Here is a 17,949-nt window from a genome sequence, read left to right on the forward strand (position 1 = left end):
AGATGCACAAACACATCTGTGAAGTATTGTTTACTACCCATAAACAGGGTATTATGTACTTATGTCGAATGTCCAGCAAGTTCCCTAAAGTTAATTTAATTCAGTTATTAAATTCTTGAAAATTAAAACTTGTATAGATTCATCAATACAGATATATTTCAGCTTTTTGTTTATGTTTGTAGCTCACCGCTAATACAAAACCCCAAAACCAGTTTCCAAGAAATTAGAATAAGTCTCTTTCCAAAGGAGGAAGAGGACTGAACTGTTGCTTCCAGGTTTCCCAATCTTAAATTAATGGAGATCCAGTGTGAAAATTTCACAGCCCATGATTGTTTGAGGAGCCTTTTCATCTGGTCATGTTGTTCCACTGAGATTTCTCATACTTTATGTATCTGTATTGTTTCCCTGGCGGTAGCAGTGCAGGCAGTTTGTGTCATGGGTGGGTGAGACCAGCGGCATTACAGTCGACCTGCCAGTGTATATTAGATCCACTTGTAGTAGCTGACTCCTTACTATTCATTGGGAAGTTTTCACCACCCAGGCCAAATTGTTTTTTCCTCGACTATGCAGTTGTCGTACCACACAGTCATGCTTAGGCAGAACATGCTCTCAATCATGGCTTTGTAGAAGTTCTTTAGCAACTGAGCACACAGTTCAGTGGTTTTCAATTTGCTCAGGAAAAAGAGTTTTTGTTGGGCTTTCCTCTTCAGAAAAGAGGTGTTCATGGACCAGGTCAGGTCACTGAAAATTAAAATTAAGATTTCATTACTTGTAGGCAATAATTGGTAAATTATTAGAAATAAATTTTGTAAATGTGTGTATAGAAATTGTATTAAATTGGGGTTGTAATCCACTCCTTATCTATGTTTCCCCTGCAAATGTGCACAAACCTTTTTTTGATATTCTGCTAATGTTGAAAAAACATTGCAGATTTGCTAAATACTCAAATTTTGATACGCTGAAAAATCACCTCACCCTACCTCAAAAACCTTTCATTGAAAAAGGTTTATCCATTCAGCCAAATTTATTTCCATAATTCCAATTTGAGCAATTTTTATGTTGAATGGAAATGCAGCAAATTAGTACAGTCTCCTCCCACCCCATCCCCAAAAGCCCCATGCTTGACTAATGTGAAAGATGAGTCCAAACAGTAACTGGTTAAGTATAGTTTAAAGCTTGCATCTTGTGGCTCACTGTAAGTGATGACTAACAGTGACATCAGAATTCCTCCTAAAATGACTCTGGTCTTAGTAACATTTAACCATCATGAAAACAATACCTAAGGAGTGCGTGGTGCATATTGTCTTCTCTTCCAATAAAATACCAATTCATTCTTTTCCCCTCCAGGAACTCCAACTACTGTCAAGGGCTGACGCCCTCTCCTTTGTGGCCCTTGTTGATGGGTATTTTAGGTTAATTGTGGATGCCCACCATTACCTGTGCAAGGAGGTGGCACCTGCCTTGGTGGTGCAGAACACAGAGACTGGTTGCCATGGACCCATCTGGTTTGTATTATGTTTGTTAATTACCATATACTAACCACACTTTTATTGAATATAATGTATGTACATCTTTGAACTTGATGCTTGTGTTTTCCTGTACATGGAGAGATAAAACACTATAACATGAAGTCAGTCTAAGTTAAGAAAATACCCACAATGTAGCAGATAAAAGTTTGATTCCTTTGTTTTTTTTTTTGCAAAGACTTCTTTGGTCAGTTTTTATCATAATAATAAACTGCACTTGAAAGAAATGTTTTTACTTTACTCGCTTAATTTTACAAAACCACTTTAGACTGCTTTCAGTGAATATGATTAAATCTGTTTTTTTTTTTCTTCCATCAGTACTGAATATGCTGTCCAAAAGCTGCGACAAGAGGGTAATGAGGAAGGAACCTACATACTGCGCTGGAGCTGTACTGAGTACAACTTCATCATCATCACTGTTGTCTGTCATGAGGTAGTGTAAACCCACCATGACATTTAGAAGTATTTCTCTGACTCTATCCTTGAATTTTTTCTTTTTATGGTGTATGAAAAGTTTTTAAAATAATATGCAGAGTTGTCACAATACTACCTTTTAAAACTTGATACGGATACTAAGAAAAATATTCCATATCATCTTTAGTGCAGAGCAACCTTTTTTGAAGGCACAGGGTTCCTTCTACCTACAGCTGGGGATTCACTGCAAATTTTCCACTAATGCAGAAGTTTTTTGGATTGGGTGACTCAGTAGTATCTCAAAGTGTAACTTATGAGAACCTCTTGAGCTCCCAGTCAGCAATTGTACAGTCGCACAAGAATTCATGGAAAACTTAAGAAAACGCTATTGCCCTTTAATATCTTTACAAAATTAAAAACAGGAGGTTTGTTTTTTAATTAGATATACTTTTTCATCTAATTGTTTTCACATTTTTTCTTTCCTTTTGCATATTATGCATTTTGGTCTCATTTTTCTCAGTTTTTCCTCATAAGGGTTAAATTATTAATACATTTTCTTCTAGTCTATTTTTCTCTGTTTCAATCTGTAGCTTTTTTTAAATCCTAATTTACTTTGTCCCATTTCTATCCAGAGTGACCACTTCAATATCCAGTATAAGAACTTCCAGATTGAGGTGGACTCTGATGGCTACCGCCTGTATGGAACAGATACATCGCGGCCCACCTTGAAGGAGTTGCTGGACCACCTGGAGCGCCAGTGTCTCCACACCGACAACTTGCAGTTCCAGCTCAGGCGCTGCTGCCCTCCACAGCCAAGGGGTAAACAAAAAAGGATAAATTCACTTTAATGGCAGAGTAAAGGGAGACGATACAAAATACAAAGTTACTGATCTCATAGCAAACCATGAAATGTAAAGCAAAGTTAAAGCAATTTCAGTTATAGCTTCACCTCCTCATCAAGTGCATAAATGTTCTTAATTTCAGAACTTCAGTGATGTCATTAAAAAAATGAAGCACTTCTGAAGCTTAGAGTCAACCCCGATGATATATTTTTAATCCTGTGGATTAAATTACATTTGTGGAGCATTGACTGAAACAGAAAAGTCCATTTGGCTGCAAAGTCAGAACCAGGAGACTTCTTTTGTAATTTCATAGTGGTTTACATCTGGATTTACCACTTCTGACTAGGGTGGGACAATAAATCAATAACAATATATTTTGCACTGGATACGTAATCAGTATCAATAGATGATCCATCTAATAGAATATTCAATATTCTAATAGAATATTCACTGAACTCCGATTCAGAACCGCACAGCATTCGGGATTATGTAGGGTTTGCTCAACCTCTCACAGTGAGCGCAGCAAGGTGGGTGACATCAACTAACTCACTCACTCTTTGGTTACCTAGCAACAACTTGTCGAGTAGCATGCACAGCAGCAGTTTTAGGTTTCACTGCCATGCCTAAAAACTGCTTAAAAGCAGAACAATGGGTCATGAGGAAACCAGATAAAACACAAAAGTTCATGCCACCAATATGGCAGTATTTCAGGTATTTTAAAAAAAGACTAGTCAACTCTATATGGACTGATATAGCTTATATTGTGATACAAGGTATTGTCCAACCTTATGTCAGACTTTTTCTGGTGCAGAATTCTAACGCAGGTATCACATCAGTGACATAAGTCAGATGAAGAGCAACATAACCATTCAGACTGCAGACGCTTTGTAAGCAATCAGGTACATGTTTGAATTAGTGCCATATTATAGAAGATAGAAGTGGCACTAATCATATTTTTTTTTCTAGGTGAAATGACCAGAATTTTGTCTTTGTCTCACCTCTCCATAATACTTTTACCCAGAAGGCAATTAGTTTGTCCACACAGTGTTTCTGTAAGGGGAGTCTTTGCTACTGGCATCTGAAAGGCAAATAACATGCATTAAAAAAGTAATAATTAACAATATTTATTATTGAATACAGGTACATTTTAGTCTCGGAAACTATTGTCTTTAGATATTTTTTGCAACCTATTTAACACTTCCTCTAAAAAGAGGTAGAATAGCTGCAGCAGAGTAACATTCATTTTTGCTCTGTGGTTACATGTATAGCATACTACTCAACTCGAACATGTCAACCTTGCATATGTGTAGCGCTATGATTTCTATCGACGTAAGCCATAATGTGGACCTGCTCTTAAGGCGTAGGTGTGCTTGAGTTGGGGTAAGGGAAACGGTGTTGGCAGTGTCTGTGAAATGGTGTCAGGGAGGAAGAGAGTTGTAAAATGTGGGTTTCCGTAACCAAACTAGCACTCTTTTGTTCACACAAGGAAAGAAAGCCATGTCTGTATAAGTATGCCGAGGTGTTTGTTCGGGTAGGTGTGGCGTTGATTATTATCACAATGCTCGTCAGCAGGCTGATGCATTTGCTTCTGTGGAAGATAAAGTATTGTTGTCTGGGTTAATTTATAATGTTACACAATGCAGAATGTTACTCACTTGAATCATAGCCTACTGATACAGTATGCCCACATCCTGAGAGTATTCTTTGCTTTTACTTGTGTTGAAGTATCGTAAACATGAAATGAAAAAAATTAGCTATTCTGTTGTCTAAAGCACATATGTGTATCTTTTAAATAGTGCCAGTTCTCGATAGTAGATTATTGAGTGAGTGCAGCAGAGTGTGTGTCTTATTATTTGGTGGTGGATCTGGGTGCGTGTTGTTTTTTGAGTTTGCATGAAACCCAGATTGCATGTCACAGACTTCTTTAACAAGTTGCTAAAGGAGTGCAGACGCCCCCTCAAACTCCCCACACACACACCCCTTACTTGAACCACAGTTTGTTGGTTTTGTCACAACATTAGCAACCCACATTGCACACACACCGTCATATAGTACATAAACAAATACTCTTTTTCACTGTCTGCTCACGTGTTGAAGTATACAGAAACTAAGTCAGGTTTGATAGCTGAGCATTAATATCTGTTCTCGTCATAGTTTGTTTTGCCACATGTAAACAGAACTGCTGTTTTTATTCACAGCTTCATGTCTTAGCTGCTGAGTCTTTATTTTATATCTAGATGTTTAGAAAGATGCAGATAGTGTTGGCAGGTTTTATTCTTACTGTCTGAATGCAGCGCAGACATTTCAAACCAGTCCACAGTTTTGACAATACCTTCACCATGGTAACAATACAGGAAGAAGTGAAGGATTAACCAACACAGATCTCCATGCTTTCATTCAAATCGAAAACTTTGTCCAACAATGAGATCAACAGTTGTTTTGTGCTGTTCACAGTTTTATAACAGAAATTGTTGGGTTTTTTGTTACAGAAATTTCTAACCTTCTTGTGGTTACCAAGGAGAGAGCTTCCATCTGTCAGCCAACAAAGCATGAGAGGGAGCTCTGCATTTTCCATCGCATTCCCAAGGAGGACATTGAGCAGGTACACTTTCTGTTTGGCTTCTATTATTGCAGTGATGCTAATACCTTAGCATGTTGCTTCCCGTGTTCATCATCTACAGTGCCTTACAAATATAGATATCTTATTTGTAAAAACATTTAGAAAACCATTTATTCTTTTTCTTCTGCGTCATAATTATGGAATATTTGTGTTTGTATACCTCGTAAAATTCCAGTTAATATGTTGAGGTTTTTGCATCCAGTTGTAAATATACTTAAATATTACACAATAGCACCAAAAATACAGATTTTAATTAATAACTCATAGCTTTATAATACAACTTAAATTCTCACTTTTGAATTAATAACACAAAACATTATCTTACATGCTAGGATAAAACAAAAATAGCAAGACACTTTGGATGCAGCTTCTTTCTGACCTCTGAACTGTCTATACTCCATGTTGTGTTAACCAGGAGGAGCACCTTGGCGTTGGTACAAAAACCAACATATACCTGGGCACTCTGAGGGTCAAGAATGAGGAAGATGAAGATGCAGGTTACACATCTTTCCAGGAGGTTAAGGTCGTCCTGAAGGTGCTTGGTTCTGGACACAGGGACATTTCTCTGGTGAGACTCACTTTCATACCTATTAACTTGTTGGAACACACTTTAAAACAGGATAATGTTTGGTGTTCTTACGATTAAAAGCTGTGAGATGTTTCAAATAATTATTACTTAAAGTTTGCAGCCTGCTGCATCGTTGTTGAAACATGTTTGTCTCTCTGATGACAGGCCTTCTTCGAAACAGCCAACATGATGCGCCAAGTGTCTCACAAACACATCGTGCTGCTCTATGGCGTGTGTGTTCGTCATCAGGAGAGTAAGTGCTGTTCAGCTGCTCGATTGGGTTTGAGAATTTTATGATGCAGAGGTTTAACCTCATGATGCGTCTCTTTCTGTCAAAAGATATTATGGTGGAAGAATATGCCCAGCTAGGACCGTTAGATGTGTTTATCAGGAGACAACAGAGTCCTCTGAGCACCAGGTGGAAATTCCAGGTGGCCAAACAGCTGGCCTCCGCTCTTAGCTACCTGGTAAGCAGAAAACATTTTTCTTTTCTTTATTGGTATTTAAATGCATGTATTTACCCCACATGTGATTTCAGTGTGCAGAAAACCAATAATGGAAAAAGAAAAGAAACAAGTCACTTTGTGCTGAGTGGGGTGGTCTTGAAGCTAAACAAGGACAACTTATGTAACGATTTGATATATTGTTTAGCAGTCTAAGCTAAAAGTTTTAATTAAAGATGTCACAAAAAGACCCCAGATCTTAACAAATCTATGGCTTTTATTCTGAATTTAAGAGAAACTGGCTTTTTTTTTGAGCAGATGCTTCAAGTTTTAGCAACGACATCTTGGCGACATTTTGTTTCTGCTCTGCCTAATAAATGTTTTTTTTTTGTCATTGTGTGTATTTTAGGAAGACAAAAAGCTGGTCCACGGCTTTGTTTGTGCCAAGAACATTCTGCTTGCCAGAGACGGACTGGATGAAGAGGAGGGAGAGCCCTTCATCAAGCTCAGCGACCCAGGAATACCAATAACGGTGCTCTCCAGAGAGGGTGAGCACAAAGCACAGGCGACCTCATTTTCACTTTTGTTACAATGCAAATCACAAAGTTGCAAAATAGCTGCCATGGAACTGTTTGCAACAACTTCCTCTTTGTCAGCTGTAAATGAAAGCAGAACTGAAAAAAGCAAAAAGGGTGTAGTGAAGTTATCATGAACTAGGGTAAAATTCATTATTGAATACTAACTGAGAAGTCTAAGATCCTGAGATACTGAAACTAAATTCAAATTCTTCATCTTCTTAATCTTTACACGCAACACAAAAAAACAAAGCATGTCATTGAGCAGATTTCAACCAGAGACTGTAACTTGTTTTGTTTTAATCTGAGCAAAGTCAAACTAAGATGGACGCGTCTCAAATTGCACAATTCCCCTCATATAGCAGCTTCATGTTTCTGTTCGTCTATTAGAGCTGGAAGTTGTTTGATGGCGGCTGCTGCAGCTACTCAGATGGATCTGACTAAACCACAGGACAAACTGGAAACGTTTCAGTGTAGACGCGCCTGTGGGAATACCCCTCCCCCAGCGCTGTTCTCAGAAATCTTTACCATTTCTTCCATTCCTCTCTCTATCGCTTTGCTGATCAGCTGGTCTTCCCGTTCCACATCGATGTCCTTGTCCATAGATTTAATTGAAATCGATGCATAATGTGCTCAGAGACTCTTTGGGAGCACTCTTCCCTACTTCCCACTAATCTGATTGCTTTCTTCTGGCTCTTAAGATGTTTTCTTCTCTTTCATTGGTTTTCCATCTTTCTCTCTCTTTTCCCATTCTCTTATTTAAGTTATGAATTTGTAGAGCTAAAAAGACGGCAGTGGATGTCAGATTAGTGGAGCGTTTTTCCAGTAACACTGAAATTTATCAGCCAAATGATGACAATTCAACAGTTTAAGCTAGCTTCCCACACAGCATTTCCTCCTCGCTTTCAGAGAATGTATTGCTTCAAGTACGTCAGACCATGACAGGAACCCACATGAGCACTGAACTTTTGTTTGCATTAAGAGCTGTCCTGTTAATTACAAAACCAATTTTAATAATACAAATTCCTTATTTTTACACTGAATCAGTTTTAAGGAAGTTGTAAATTGCATGTTACTGTCTAGACATGCTTTACAGTGGTTGTGAAAACACTTGTTGGGTTGCCTAAACTGAATGATATACTGATGTACAGAAGTAATGTTATAAACACTAGAACAGATTTTGTTGTTTCTTTTTTAAGGATTTTTCAGCTTTAGTGGACTTTATTTCACAGTAAACTGACAGGAAAGTGGGTTGTAAGAGAAGAGGAAGAGATGCAACAAAAGTCATCAGACTAAGAAATGAACCCATGAAGGCCATGTCAAGGACTGAGGCCTCCGCATTTGTGTCACGTCCTCTATACCTCACACCCTTTTGGTTTTTTGTTGGTTTTTTAAAAATATGATTAGCTCTAAGGTGCATGTAAAACCAGGTTGTTGGTTTTCTCAATTATTAATGTAGCATCTAGAGTGGTCCTGGTATTATTTCTTCAGATGCTAAGCAGAGGAGCCCTTATACTCTAATCTATCTTATTATAATTCATCCTAGGTATATGTGGATCAACATTAATCACAGTATCATCTGAAATTGATTTATTGATTCAACTCATTTTCAAAAGGTAAATTCTTAATTATATACATTTGTTCCACACAAAGTGATACCGCTAATACAGATCCAGAATTCACTTTCTGATGGCAAACTGCAAAGTATGTCCAGTATGCAGTTAGTACTTGGTCAGAGCTGCTGTTACATGAAAAACTGCATTCTTGCAGCTTGGCAGGGAGGCGGTCATTTGTCGGTTCTGCTGAGGTGTTAAAGACACTCAGGTTTCTTTCATAGCACCTTCAGCTCGTCTGCATTCTTGGCTTGTTGGCTCTTCCTCTTAACAAATTTCTAAATTCTTTATTGATTTATAGCACATTTTCAGCAACAAGACAATACAAAGTGCTTTACAGGAATTAAAAGGAAATACAAGCAAAATAACAAACCAATGGAAAGAGCAAAAGAAGAAAAAGAATGTACTGTTGATCTAAAGTACCGGTATGTAAGCTTGGTGCTCCTGTTCAGGGTTACTAAGTATCATCTGGTCTAATTCCATTTCTGGGTTGGGAGGATAGGAGTCTAAAAATTGTCTAACAATGTTGATCCAAAAGTGTCCAATGGGCTTCTGGTCTTTGCATCTAAATAGTGAGTACTCTACAGTTTCTGATAAAATAAACTAACGAGTGACTAATCTAATTCCTTTTCTGGTTTAAAAGTGAGTAGTCACAGTTTATAAAAAGTAGTCGTATAAACGTAACTAAGTGGTGACTGTTCCTGTTAAGTATTTCTGGATTCTAAGTTTGTAGTTATTCTAATTCTAATTCTGATTCCATTTCTGGGCTGTATAATATTGATCTAAATAGTGCGTACTCCACAATTTCTAATATTACTAATAAACTAAAATAATCCTTTTCTGGGTTAAATAGGGAATACGCCACATTTTCTAACAAAATAAAATAAAATAAAAAGAGGAAATGACACATTAGGGCAACATTCAGTCAAAACAAATTTTAATTTAATTAGTTTATTTGGTAGGGACAGACATACAGCGACATAGACAAACTGAAAGAAAACAGGAGTCCCATGTTTACGTCACAGTGCAATAGCAAAAGCTAATTTGCAGCACTTGTCCCTAGATGGGCTTTTAAAAAATACCTCAAAAAGTAATAATTAAACAGACAAAGGGCAAAACAAAGACATGAGTGAAGACGGTGACATCACAGGGCCATAAAACCACGTTGCAGAAGTCCGATGAAGATGTTGTTATCAAGGAATGTCCCTGGGAGTGCTCCACAGCTGCATGGATAACAGGAGGGGGTGCGGTGGGAAGGATCATTATGTTGACCGTTCCACTGAGCTGAAACTAGCAACTTCTCCAAGATCGATTCCATTCCGTTAGTGAGTTTTAGAGTCCTCAGCTGGGCTGCAAGTCTCAAGACTCGCATCCAACTTGCGTCTCCGTCCACACCAACAATCTGAGTGTTCGCTAGTTCAGCCAAGTCCGTCACAAATTTGTCAATAAGCCAGGTATTCTCAAGGTCCAAACAGCAGAAATCCTGTTATCGTGAATAAATCCAGTAAAGTAAAATAAAGTGGTCTAGGTATGTACCAGGTCCTGCTGGGGAAATTAAAAAATAGCATCTCTCCAATGCCTTGTGGTTACTAAAGTGCTGACTTTGGAGCTGATAAGAGGGAAGAGTTACAGGAGCAAATTACATGGCTTCCTAAATCAACTTTTAACCAGGCTTTGGGACCTTGATGTTCAAAACTGAGGAACATGCAGGTTCTTTTGCTCCCTAACTCAGCGAAAACACTTCTTAGATTGTTTTTATAGTAGCTTATTACCAGGAATGTGACAATTCTGAATACATCTAGAGGAATGGACTCCGACGTATGAATGTCTTACACAACCCTGAAGGGATTTGGTTCTCAGTTATCGCTGTTGCTTGTGCACATTTTCCTTCTAGCACAGTTTTACTTCCCCTAAACTTTTCATTAACTTACTTGAACATGAATGTTCTTTTTGACATGTCTGTCTGGTCAGCTGTCTTCATAGCATTATTTCTGTCCATTTGTTCATATTGCTCTTATGTAATACTTATTTCTTTCTATAGTTCAATGTGAATGCCAGTAAAGCAAGCAGAAACAAAACATTGTGATGATCCTAAAAGCATTGCTCCAACAGGATTTTGGCTTTGTGTGTGTGTGTGTAGAATGTGTGCATCGCATCCCATGGATTGCTCCTGAATGTGTGAAGAACCCATCAGAATTGAGTGTGGCGGCTGATAAGTGGGGGTTCGGTACCACCCTGTGGGAGATCTGTTACGATGGAGAGGTTCCTCTCAAAGAGAAGAAGCTGACGGAGGTAAATGAACACAAAAACGGCTCACGATCAGAATCCTACTTGATTTTTCCTGTGTTCTTACAGAGAAACTGATCAGTTTTCCCCTTTCTTTTCTTATATAATTTGTGGTGAGCAGAAGGAGAGGTTTTATGAAGCTGAATTCCAGTTGGCCATCCCAGACTACAAGGAGCTTGCTGAACTCATGACCCGCTGTATGAACTATGACCCCAAGAAGAGACCCTTCTTCAGGGCTATTGTCAGAGACTTGGATGTACTTGAAGAAAAAAGTATGTCTGATAAGAAATTTGGTTTCACTTAAACTATATTTCTTGTGTTTGCATATGAACTCAAATCCTTTTGTTTTTGCATTTTAACATCGGGTCAAGTTTTATCTGTTATGTAAGATTAGAAAAGGTTTAATAAAACTAAGCTGTGGAGACCAAACCAACATTCAGGCTGTATTTTTAACCTATGAAATCCGACCTGGATGTTATGCGTGGTTTGTCTCTCACGTAGCAGCAGTAGCCTCAGACATAGAGAGAGTTGTTTACTCGCTCAGATGTTCATGAGGAAGTTCACTGGGTACATTACCAGTGATCTGCCCCTCCTTGGGCCCCACAGAAACACACTTCAGTCCATTCTTCCACCTAGCGACCACTTTTGCATGCTGCAGTCTGTCTTAGTAACCAAACAACATAAAACAATTATTTTTCTATTTAAACATATTAAAATCCCTGCAGAATCATTTTATTCTAACATAAATTTATATATTTTTTTTATTTTAGACATTCAGCATAACAACTTGTTTATATAATTTGCTTTAAGTATCATAGTAGCCAATTACAGGGAAACTAGTGCAAGCAAACAGTTACATAACCACAAAAAATTCTAGTGAAAAACATGACAGTCGACCACAATAGACTTCCTATTACGCAACTATGCATATGTTGAACGAACTCTTTTCACACAGACGGATATGTGTTGCTGTTGCTTAGCAGCAAGAACGTCTTGGATGCAAATCCCAGTCTGGTTCCTTTCTGTTTGCTCACCTGTGTGTGTTTGTGTGTGTTTGTGTATGTGTTCTCTCTGGTTACTTTGGTTTCCTCCCGCAGTCCAAAAATATGGCTGATAAAATAGCTGCTCTCTAATTAGTTCTCAGGTGTGTAGAAATGGGCTTCCTTAGGACACAAAAAGGAATTGTGATTTATTGAAATTTTCTTGATCGCTACCTTCCACACAGTAACTGGGTTTATTTAGTTTGTTCAAATGTACTGATATATTGATGCTCTAATGGAACCACCAGTGCAGAAAATGGTAAAAGTAAGAATCCCCACAATATTGTCAACTTGTTCAACCATCAGATTTTAATGTTGTGGTGATAAATACGATCTAAATGATACAAGAAATCATTTGTTAATAGCTTTAAAAAAAGTCAGTAATTGAATTCACTTAGAGGTAATTAGTCAACTACTGACTAATTACACACAGACTGATGTTTTCAAGTCTTTATTTCTGTTAAATGTGATTTTTGCTTTCAGCTAATGAAAACACAGAAAAAAGAAACACTTACTGGAGAAATAAGCGCTTAATGAAAAGCATGTTTAATGCCTGCTTAAAGTTTAATTTTAATCAAAGATATTTTTCCTTGCCTCAGGTCCATTCATCAAACCATGTCCAATACAGCCGGTGGACCCGACTGTATTTGAAACCAGATTCCTGAGGAAGATCAGAGAACTTGGAGAGGTGAACAAAAGCTTTATGTTTAATCAATTGTTGTCTTGATATTCTTGGTAATTATGCAACGATTTACAAAGACGAACAGAACAGCTATTTAATGCTGTTGTATCTTATTTTCTTCTTACTAAAGTCAGAAAGAAGTGTATAATTTCATTCTTTACCTTAAAAAAACCTTAGAAAATATCAGAGTATTTATTTCTTAATGTTACTCATATTGAGTTGAAAGCTGTCCTCGTGCCTTTTTCTTAAAAAATAAAAACTGTTCATGCTTGCCACTCACAGGGTCACTTTGGTAAGGTGGAGTTGTGTCGCTACGACCCTCGGGGAGACCGAACGGGTGAAATGGTGGCGGTGAAATCCCTGAAGCCCGAGAACGGCGAGGAGCAGAGCAACAACCTCCTGAAAGAGATTGAGATCCTAAAGGCACTTTACCATGAAAACATCGTCAAATACAAAGGCATCAGCCAGGAAGAAGGTGTTGCATAATGCAAATACAGACATGACACAAAACTGTACAAAAAATACTTATATGTTTCCTCTAACATAAAAACATCTTAATCCAGCAGTTTTGTCTTCATCTGGTTCAAATTCTGTAAAAATAAAAACAAAAACAAAAAAAACTCTTCTATTAAGTATTTTATTTTATTTGGTTATTAATTTGTTAATCAATCAAATAATTAACAGATCAACCCTATTCTGTATTAAGTCAAGCAGAATGGACTGAGTTTTTCCATCCTTTGATACAAGTGATCAAATTTTCACTGAAGGAGTCTAGCATTTTAGGCAATAAAATGTTTTTCTTATTTAAAGAATATTAAATTGTTCATTTACATCTTTGATTGTATTTTTAATGTATAAAAATACAAGGCTTAAGTGGTTGAATGGAAAAATCCAAAGAACGTGCCAGCTCTTATCCAATTAATTGTCAGAATAAACAATAGAGTAATTGATTACCAAAATAATCAGAAGTCGCACCCTACAGAAAATAATGTTGAAGTAACGGTAAAGTCGTTTCACCTGGATTTGTTTAGGTGCATCATAATAAGAAGTGACGACAACATTTTAGATGTTTTTTTTTTCTCTCATCTTTGATTCATTTTCCTACCACTGCACAATTATGTACTACTTTGTGTTTAATTTCTAGGTGGAAAAACCATCAAGCTGATAATGGAGTATCTTCCGCTGGGCAGTTTGAAGGAGTATCTTCCCAGATACAAGAGCAAGACCAGCCTTGGCACTCTGCTGAGCTACTGTATCCAGATATGTCGGGTAACACAATCTTTACTCCTGGGACTTTCTGTCATGTGAAATTATTCAGTCTCAAGTGGCTAAAGACTTTATTGTTTATGTTTTATGTGCGTTTTTTTGTTTGTTTGTTTTGTTTTTTTTAGGGCATGGATTATTTGGGATCTCGGAACTACATCCACCGCGACCTGGCAGCCCGGAACGTGCTGGTGGAACAAGAAGGCATGGTGAAGATCGGAGATTTTGGCCTCACAAAAAGCCTCAAGGAAAACAACGGTTATTACACGGTCAAGGACGAAAACGACAGCCCCGTCTTCTGGTTAGTTGAGAGCAAAGATGACTAGCGAACATGTTGTTTTGTTTGTTTTTTTTGTTGTCGTTTTTTTTTTTTTTTTTTTTTTAAAGGACTTTACATATAATAATAAACCTTTTTTAACCCATTTTCTGTGTTTCAGGTATGCTCCTGAGTGTCTGACTCAGTGCAAGTTTTACCTGGCTTCTGATGTGTGGTCCTTCGGAGTGACCATGTATGAAATCATCACCTACTGTGATTCCTCCAAAAGCCCAATGACGGTCAGTGTTCCCTGGTTCTGCTCAGATGATTCTACATTAAAACACCTGTACATTCATACTCAGTCAACTGTATTTATCTGTGCATTGCCCACATGGTTATTTGCCTGAGGCAGATGGCACAATTCTTCAGCCAATAAAAGCAGATGACACGTTTTACTAGAAGTGATCGAAGCAGCAGTCTGTGCCAACGGTGCAAGTCTAGTTTATTTTGGAGATCCATCAACAACATCTGTGGATGATGTTGAGAACCAAACTGTACTTTTTTGAATAAAAATATAATGGAAAAAAAAGGAAACTAAAATATTTTCATAATTTTCCCTTTCTTACAACCTGGTGATGAAATGTTTTTCTTGTTTCATCCAATCAATCACATTCTAAAATTTTAAAAAGTACAAACAGCTGGACACAGCAACAAATTTTGTCTGTATGGTACAAAACGAACATTTAAAAAGGCATAAATAATGAGAAAATGTAATAGCTTACTAAACTTTTTATACTGAAGAGTAATTGAAAACATCACCAATAACTGTGCGATTTGCTCTCGTCCTTAACTTCACAGTGCTTCCTAGATATGATCGGGAGAGCTCAAGGCCAGATGACCATTGTCCGCTTGGTGAATGTTCTGCAGGATGGAAGAAGATTGGCTTGTCCTGAAGCTTGCCCTAGCCGTGTAAGTAACTTCGTTTATGATTTTCCTAAACTTTCGTTAAAACGTTTCCTTCACATTAGTGTGTGCAGACAGAACTTCAATCTGTCTAAGCCGGTTTCAGAACAAACATCTGCTTCCTAAAGTAAAGAGCCTAGCTAAAAGCTTTCAAAGGCTGAAGTGTGGTCTAAAGGTTTATGGAAGTTCAAGTTAACAACATAAACAGGGGTGTCCAAACTTTTTGTCACGTGGGCAAAAATTGTCAAGTAAGCACTCACAGGCCAGGAAAAAAAACAAACTAAGCTGCAATACATAGAGTACAGCAGTCAGTTTTTTGTTGGAAGGCATGTAGATCCAACTCATAACAGGGTTTTGCGGGTTTGCCTCATTAAAAGGAAGGGGTCAGCTGTAAATAATAATGTTTTATAGCCTAAATTTTCTATTGTAAGATTTTAGAATGAAGATTCTCTACATTTTTTGGCTCTTACCGACTTCCGCGTACTTCAGCCGAAAATAAAATAAATTTTGCTATATCTTTTGGTCTTTTACAATTTTGTAAAGATTTAAACTTTTATTCACATTTCAGTTCTAATGAAATTCTTTAGATTTCCACAAAAATCAGCAACATCTTTGTGCTCTTTGACAGCTCACCTCTTCTGCCTACTTCAACTTCATTCAACTTTCAAACAAGTCACAAGATGTTCAGCTACCTTCAAATAATTCAGCTTTTTGATATCTTAAGTTTTTTCTTAAAAACAAAAAAAATATTGTATTCAGATTTTTCAGTTTTACAATTTAATCAATTGACAGAATAATTCATGTGACGCTTTTTAAAATTTGACTGCTTGTTCACAAACAAAATGCTCCTGTTCATACATATTACACTCTACAGTAATAATTTATGCATCAAAACACAGTCATATGTGTAAGTGGGTGGCAGACTTGTATCCTGCATTGGCCTTGACTTTGGACACTGCCATGCATCAACTCAAACTGTGAAAGTATTTAAAGTCCTTTTTTATTTTCCAGGTGTATGAGTTGATGCGGAAGTGCTGGGAGCACACTCCGGAGCGGAGAATCACCTTCAAGCGTCTGATTGAGGAGCTGTCCATCCTGCAGCAGCACCACCAGCAGAACAGCCTGTAAACCTCCACAAGGTTCTGTTGTGTAAGCAACATGGGACCAGGAGCAAGCTGCCAAATCGGACCATTAGCTGCACTTTCAGCTTCACATCGCAGAGGGAATCCTCTGTCATAATCGCCCATAAACCTTCAGCGCTATTGGGGGATAAAAAAAAATATATATATATAGCCTAACCATACTTTTAGATACTTCGCATTTGGAACGTATAATCCTGATATTTTCTGTTGTGATGAACATTTATATTCTACATAAAGTAGTTGATGTTTCTGGACCTGCTAGGATACTGCAGTGCTCTGAAGACGTGGCATCATGAAAGGAGGAACAGTTTGTACCGCTGCTGGGTCATGGACTCATTTTTTGAGAGAAAAATAGCATGATCCGAGTTGAGCATCATGGATTTTTATCGGTTTACATAGATTTGATGTGCAAATGCAGCTTCTAAGAGGTGGAATTAAATTAGAGCCAGTAATCAAATAACTGTATGACTTTTAGTCCAACCCAGAAAGATCCGTAGCACAATTTTAATTGGGGTAAATTAGTCTGAAGCCTTAGAAAATGTCCAATTTGATTGGAAAAAACCATCATCCTGCTTTGCATCAACTTTTTAACCTGCATTTGCACATGAACTGTGTTTTTGTTTGTACCTTTTTTTATTGTGCAATTGCTCAGTGAGCCCAATATGCTGTAATGTTAAACATGGTTAAGGAAAAGTGTTTCTAAGACGGGCACTGGGGGGCAGCAGCGCTTCACTTTCCATCTGTTTTGCAGCCTTACGGAACAAGTAGAGGCATGTCAGAACCCATATTCTGTAAATGTTCTGCAGCACAAGAGCAACAGCTGCAGAGCTCACTGGGAGACGACATTAGATGGGCAGGAGTTGCTCCAACCAAGTGACTTTATTTCAAAATAGTCCCACATTTTATGGTTGAACATGTTTATGGATGTAACATTTTTTTTTAAATGTAGTTCCACAATACTCCACAAGTATAAAAGGTGTATTTATCCACATTAGTGGAACTGCTTGGAGCTGAAGGGACATTTTCTGCTCTAAATGCCACCCATGGGTCCGCCTGTCAGGCAGAGACGACATGGTCAAGTTCACACGATGCGCTTTAATCCACATTTTATTTAGGAATGTAAAAGGCAAATCCTTCTGCTCTAAGAAAAAACATATGTATAATTTTTCAAGAAAAAAAAGACATAAACTTAATGAAAAAATAAATAAAAGGTCTCAGTTTTCTTTAAGTTTAAAGCGACATGTTCAAATGAAAATGGTTCTGTATTGTACAGCAGTGTGATGTCATGCCAAATCTGCTCTAGAAATATCTTAACAGTAAAACAATATTAATGTCAGTGTAATATAAAATTCCCCAAACTCTAGTTTGTTAGAAAACACACTTGAAAAGCAAAAATGTTTGTGTGGACCAGTAAATAGCCAATTGAAAATTATTTACAAAAAACACCCAAGTGTATAAATATTGCAAATGTGATCAAGAAACTTCCATGTTCATTCACTGTTGCAAAGTGCAGCCTCTCCTGATCAATCTGTAATGTGCAGATTCTCACACAAGTACACTGTGAAACCCAACAACAAGAACAGGAAGTCTTAATTTTAATCTAAACTCACAGAGCAATTCAACATGCTTATAAAGACAGAATTATCATCTACCTGCAGTTTTAGCAGTGGCAGTGGAGGAAGTGAATGAAGCTGTTCAGTCCATGTTGATCACGCT

At 37.6% G+C, this 17,949-nt stretch overlaps 1 protein-coding gene across 2 annotated transcripts in view; it reads left to right on the forward strand.

The window, feature by feature from the left end:
* The window catches only part of jak1 (Janus kinase 1), a 38,485-nt gene extending 21,042 nt beyond the window's left edge, over positions 1–17,443 (forward strand). For both annotated transcript variants that reach the window (XM_044128184.1, XM_044128183.1), the window contains 17 exons: positions 1,348–1,505; positions 1,845–1,959; positions 2,573–2,759; positions 5,272–5,384; positions 5,818–5,970; positions 6,136–6,223; positions 6,310–6,437; positions 6,823–6,961; positions 10,742–10,893; positions 11,009–11,159; positions 12,527–12,615; positions 12,892–13,084; positions 13,754–13,878; positions 14,001–14,173; positions 14,310–14,427; positions 14,987–15,097; positions 16,103–17,443. In XM_044128184.1, the coding sequence (XP_043984119.1) occupies positions 1,348–1,505; positions 1,845–1,959; positions 2,573–2,759; positions 5,272–5,384; positions 5,818–5,970; positions 6,136–6,223; positions 6,310–6,437; positions 6,823–6,961; positions 10,742–10,893; positions 11,009–11,159; positions 12,527–12,615; positions 12,892–13,084; positions 13,754–13,878; positions 14,001–14,173; positions 14,310–14,427; positions 14,987–15,097; positions 16,103–16,219 (2,310 nt within the window). In that variant the 3' untranslated portion in view covers positions 16,220–17,443. The remainder of the gene's footprint in view (positions 1–1,347; positions 1,506–1,844; positions 1,960–2,572; positions 2,760–5,271; positions 5,385–5,817; positions 5,971–6,135; positions 6,224–6,309; positions 6,438–6,822; positions 6,962–10,741; positions 10,894–11,008; positions 11,160–12,526; positions 12,616–12,891; positions 13,085–13,753; positions 13,879–14,000; positions 14,174–14,309; positions 14,428–14,986; positions 15,098–16,102) is intronic.
* Positions 17,444–17,949: the final 506 nt, after the last annotated feature.

This window comes from Gambusia affinis, linkage group LG10, assembly GCF_019740435.1.
Source record: "Gambusia affinis linkage group LG10, SWU_Gaff_1.0, whole genome shotgun sequence".
Taxonomy (NCBI): Eukaryota; Metazoa; Chordata; class Actinopteri; order Cyprinodontiformes; family Poeciliidae; genus Gambusia; species Gambusia affinis.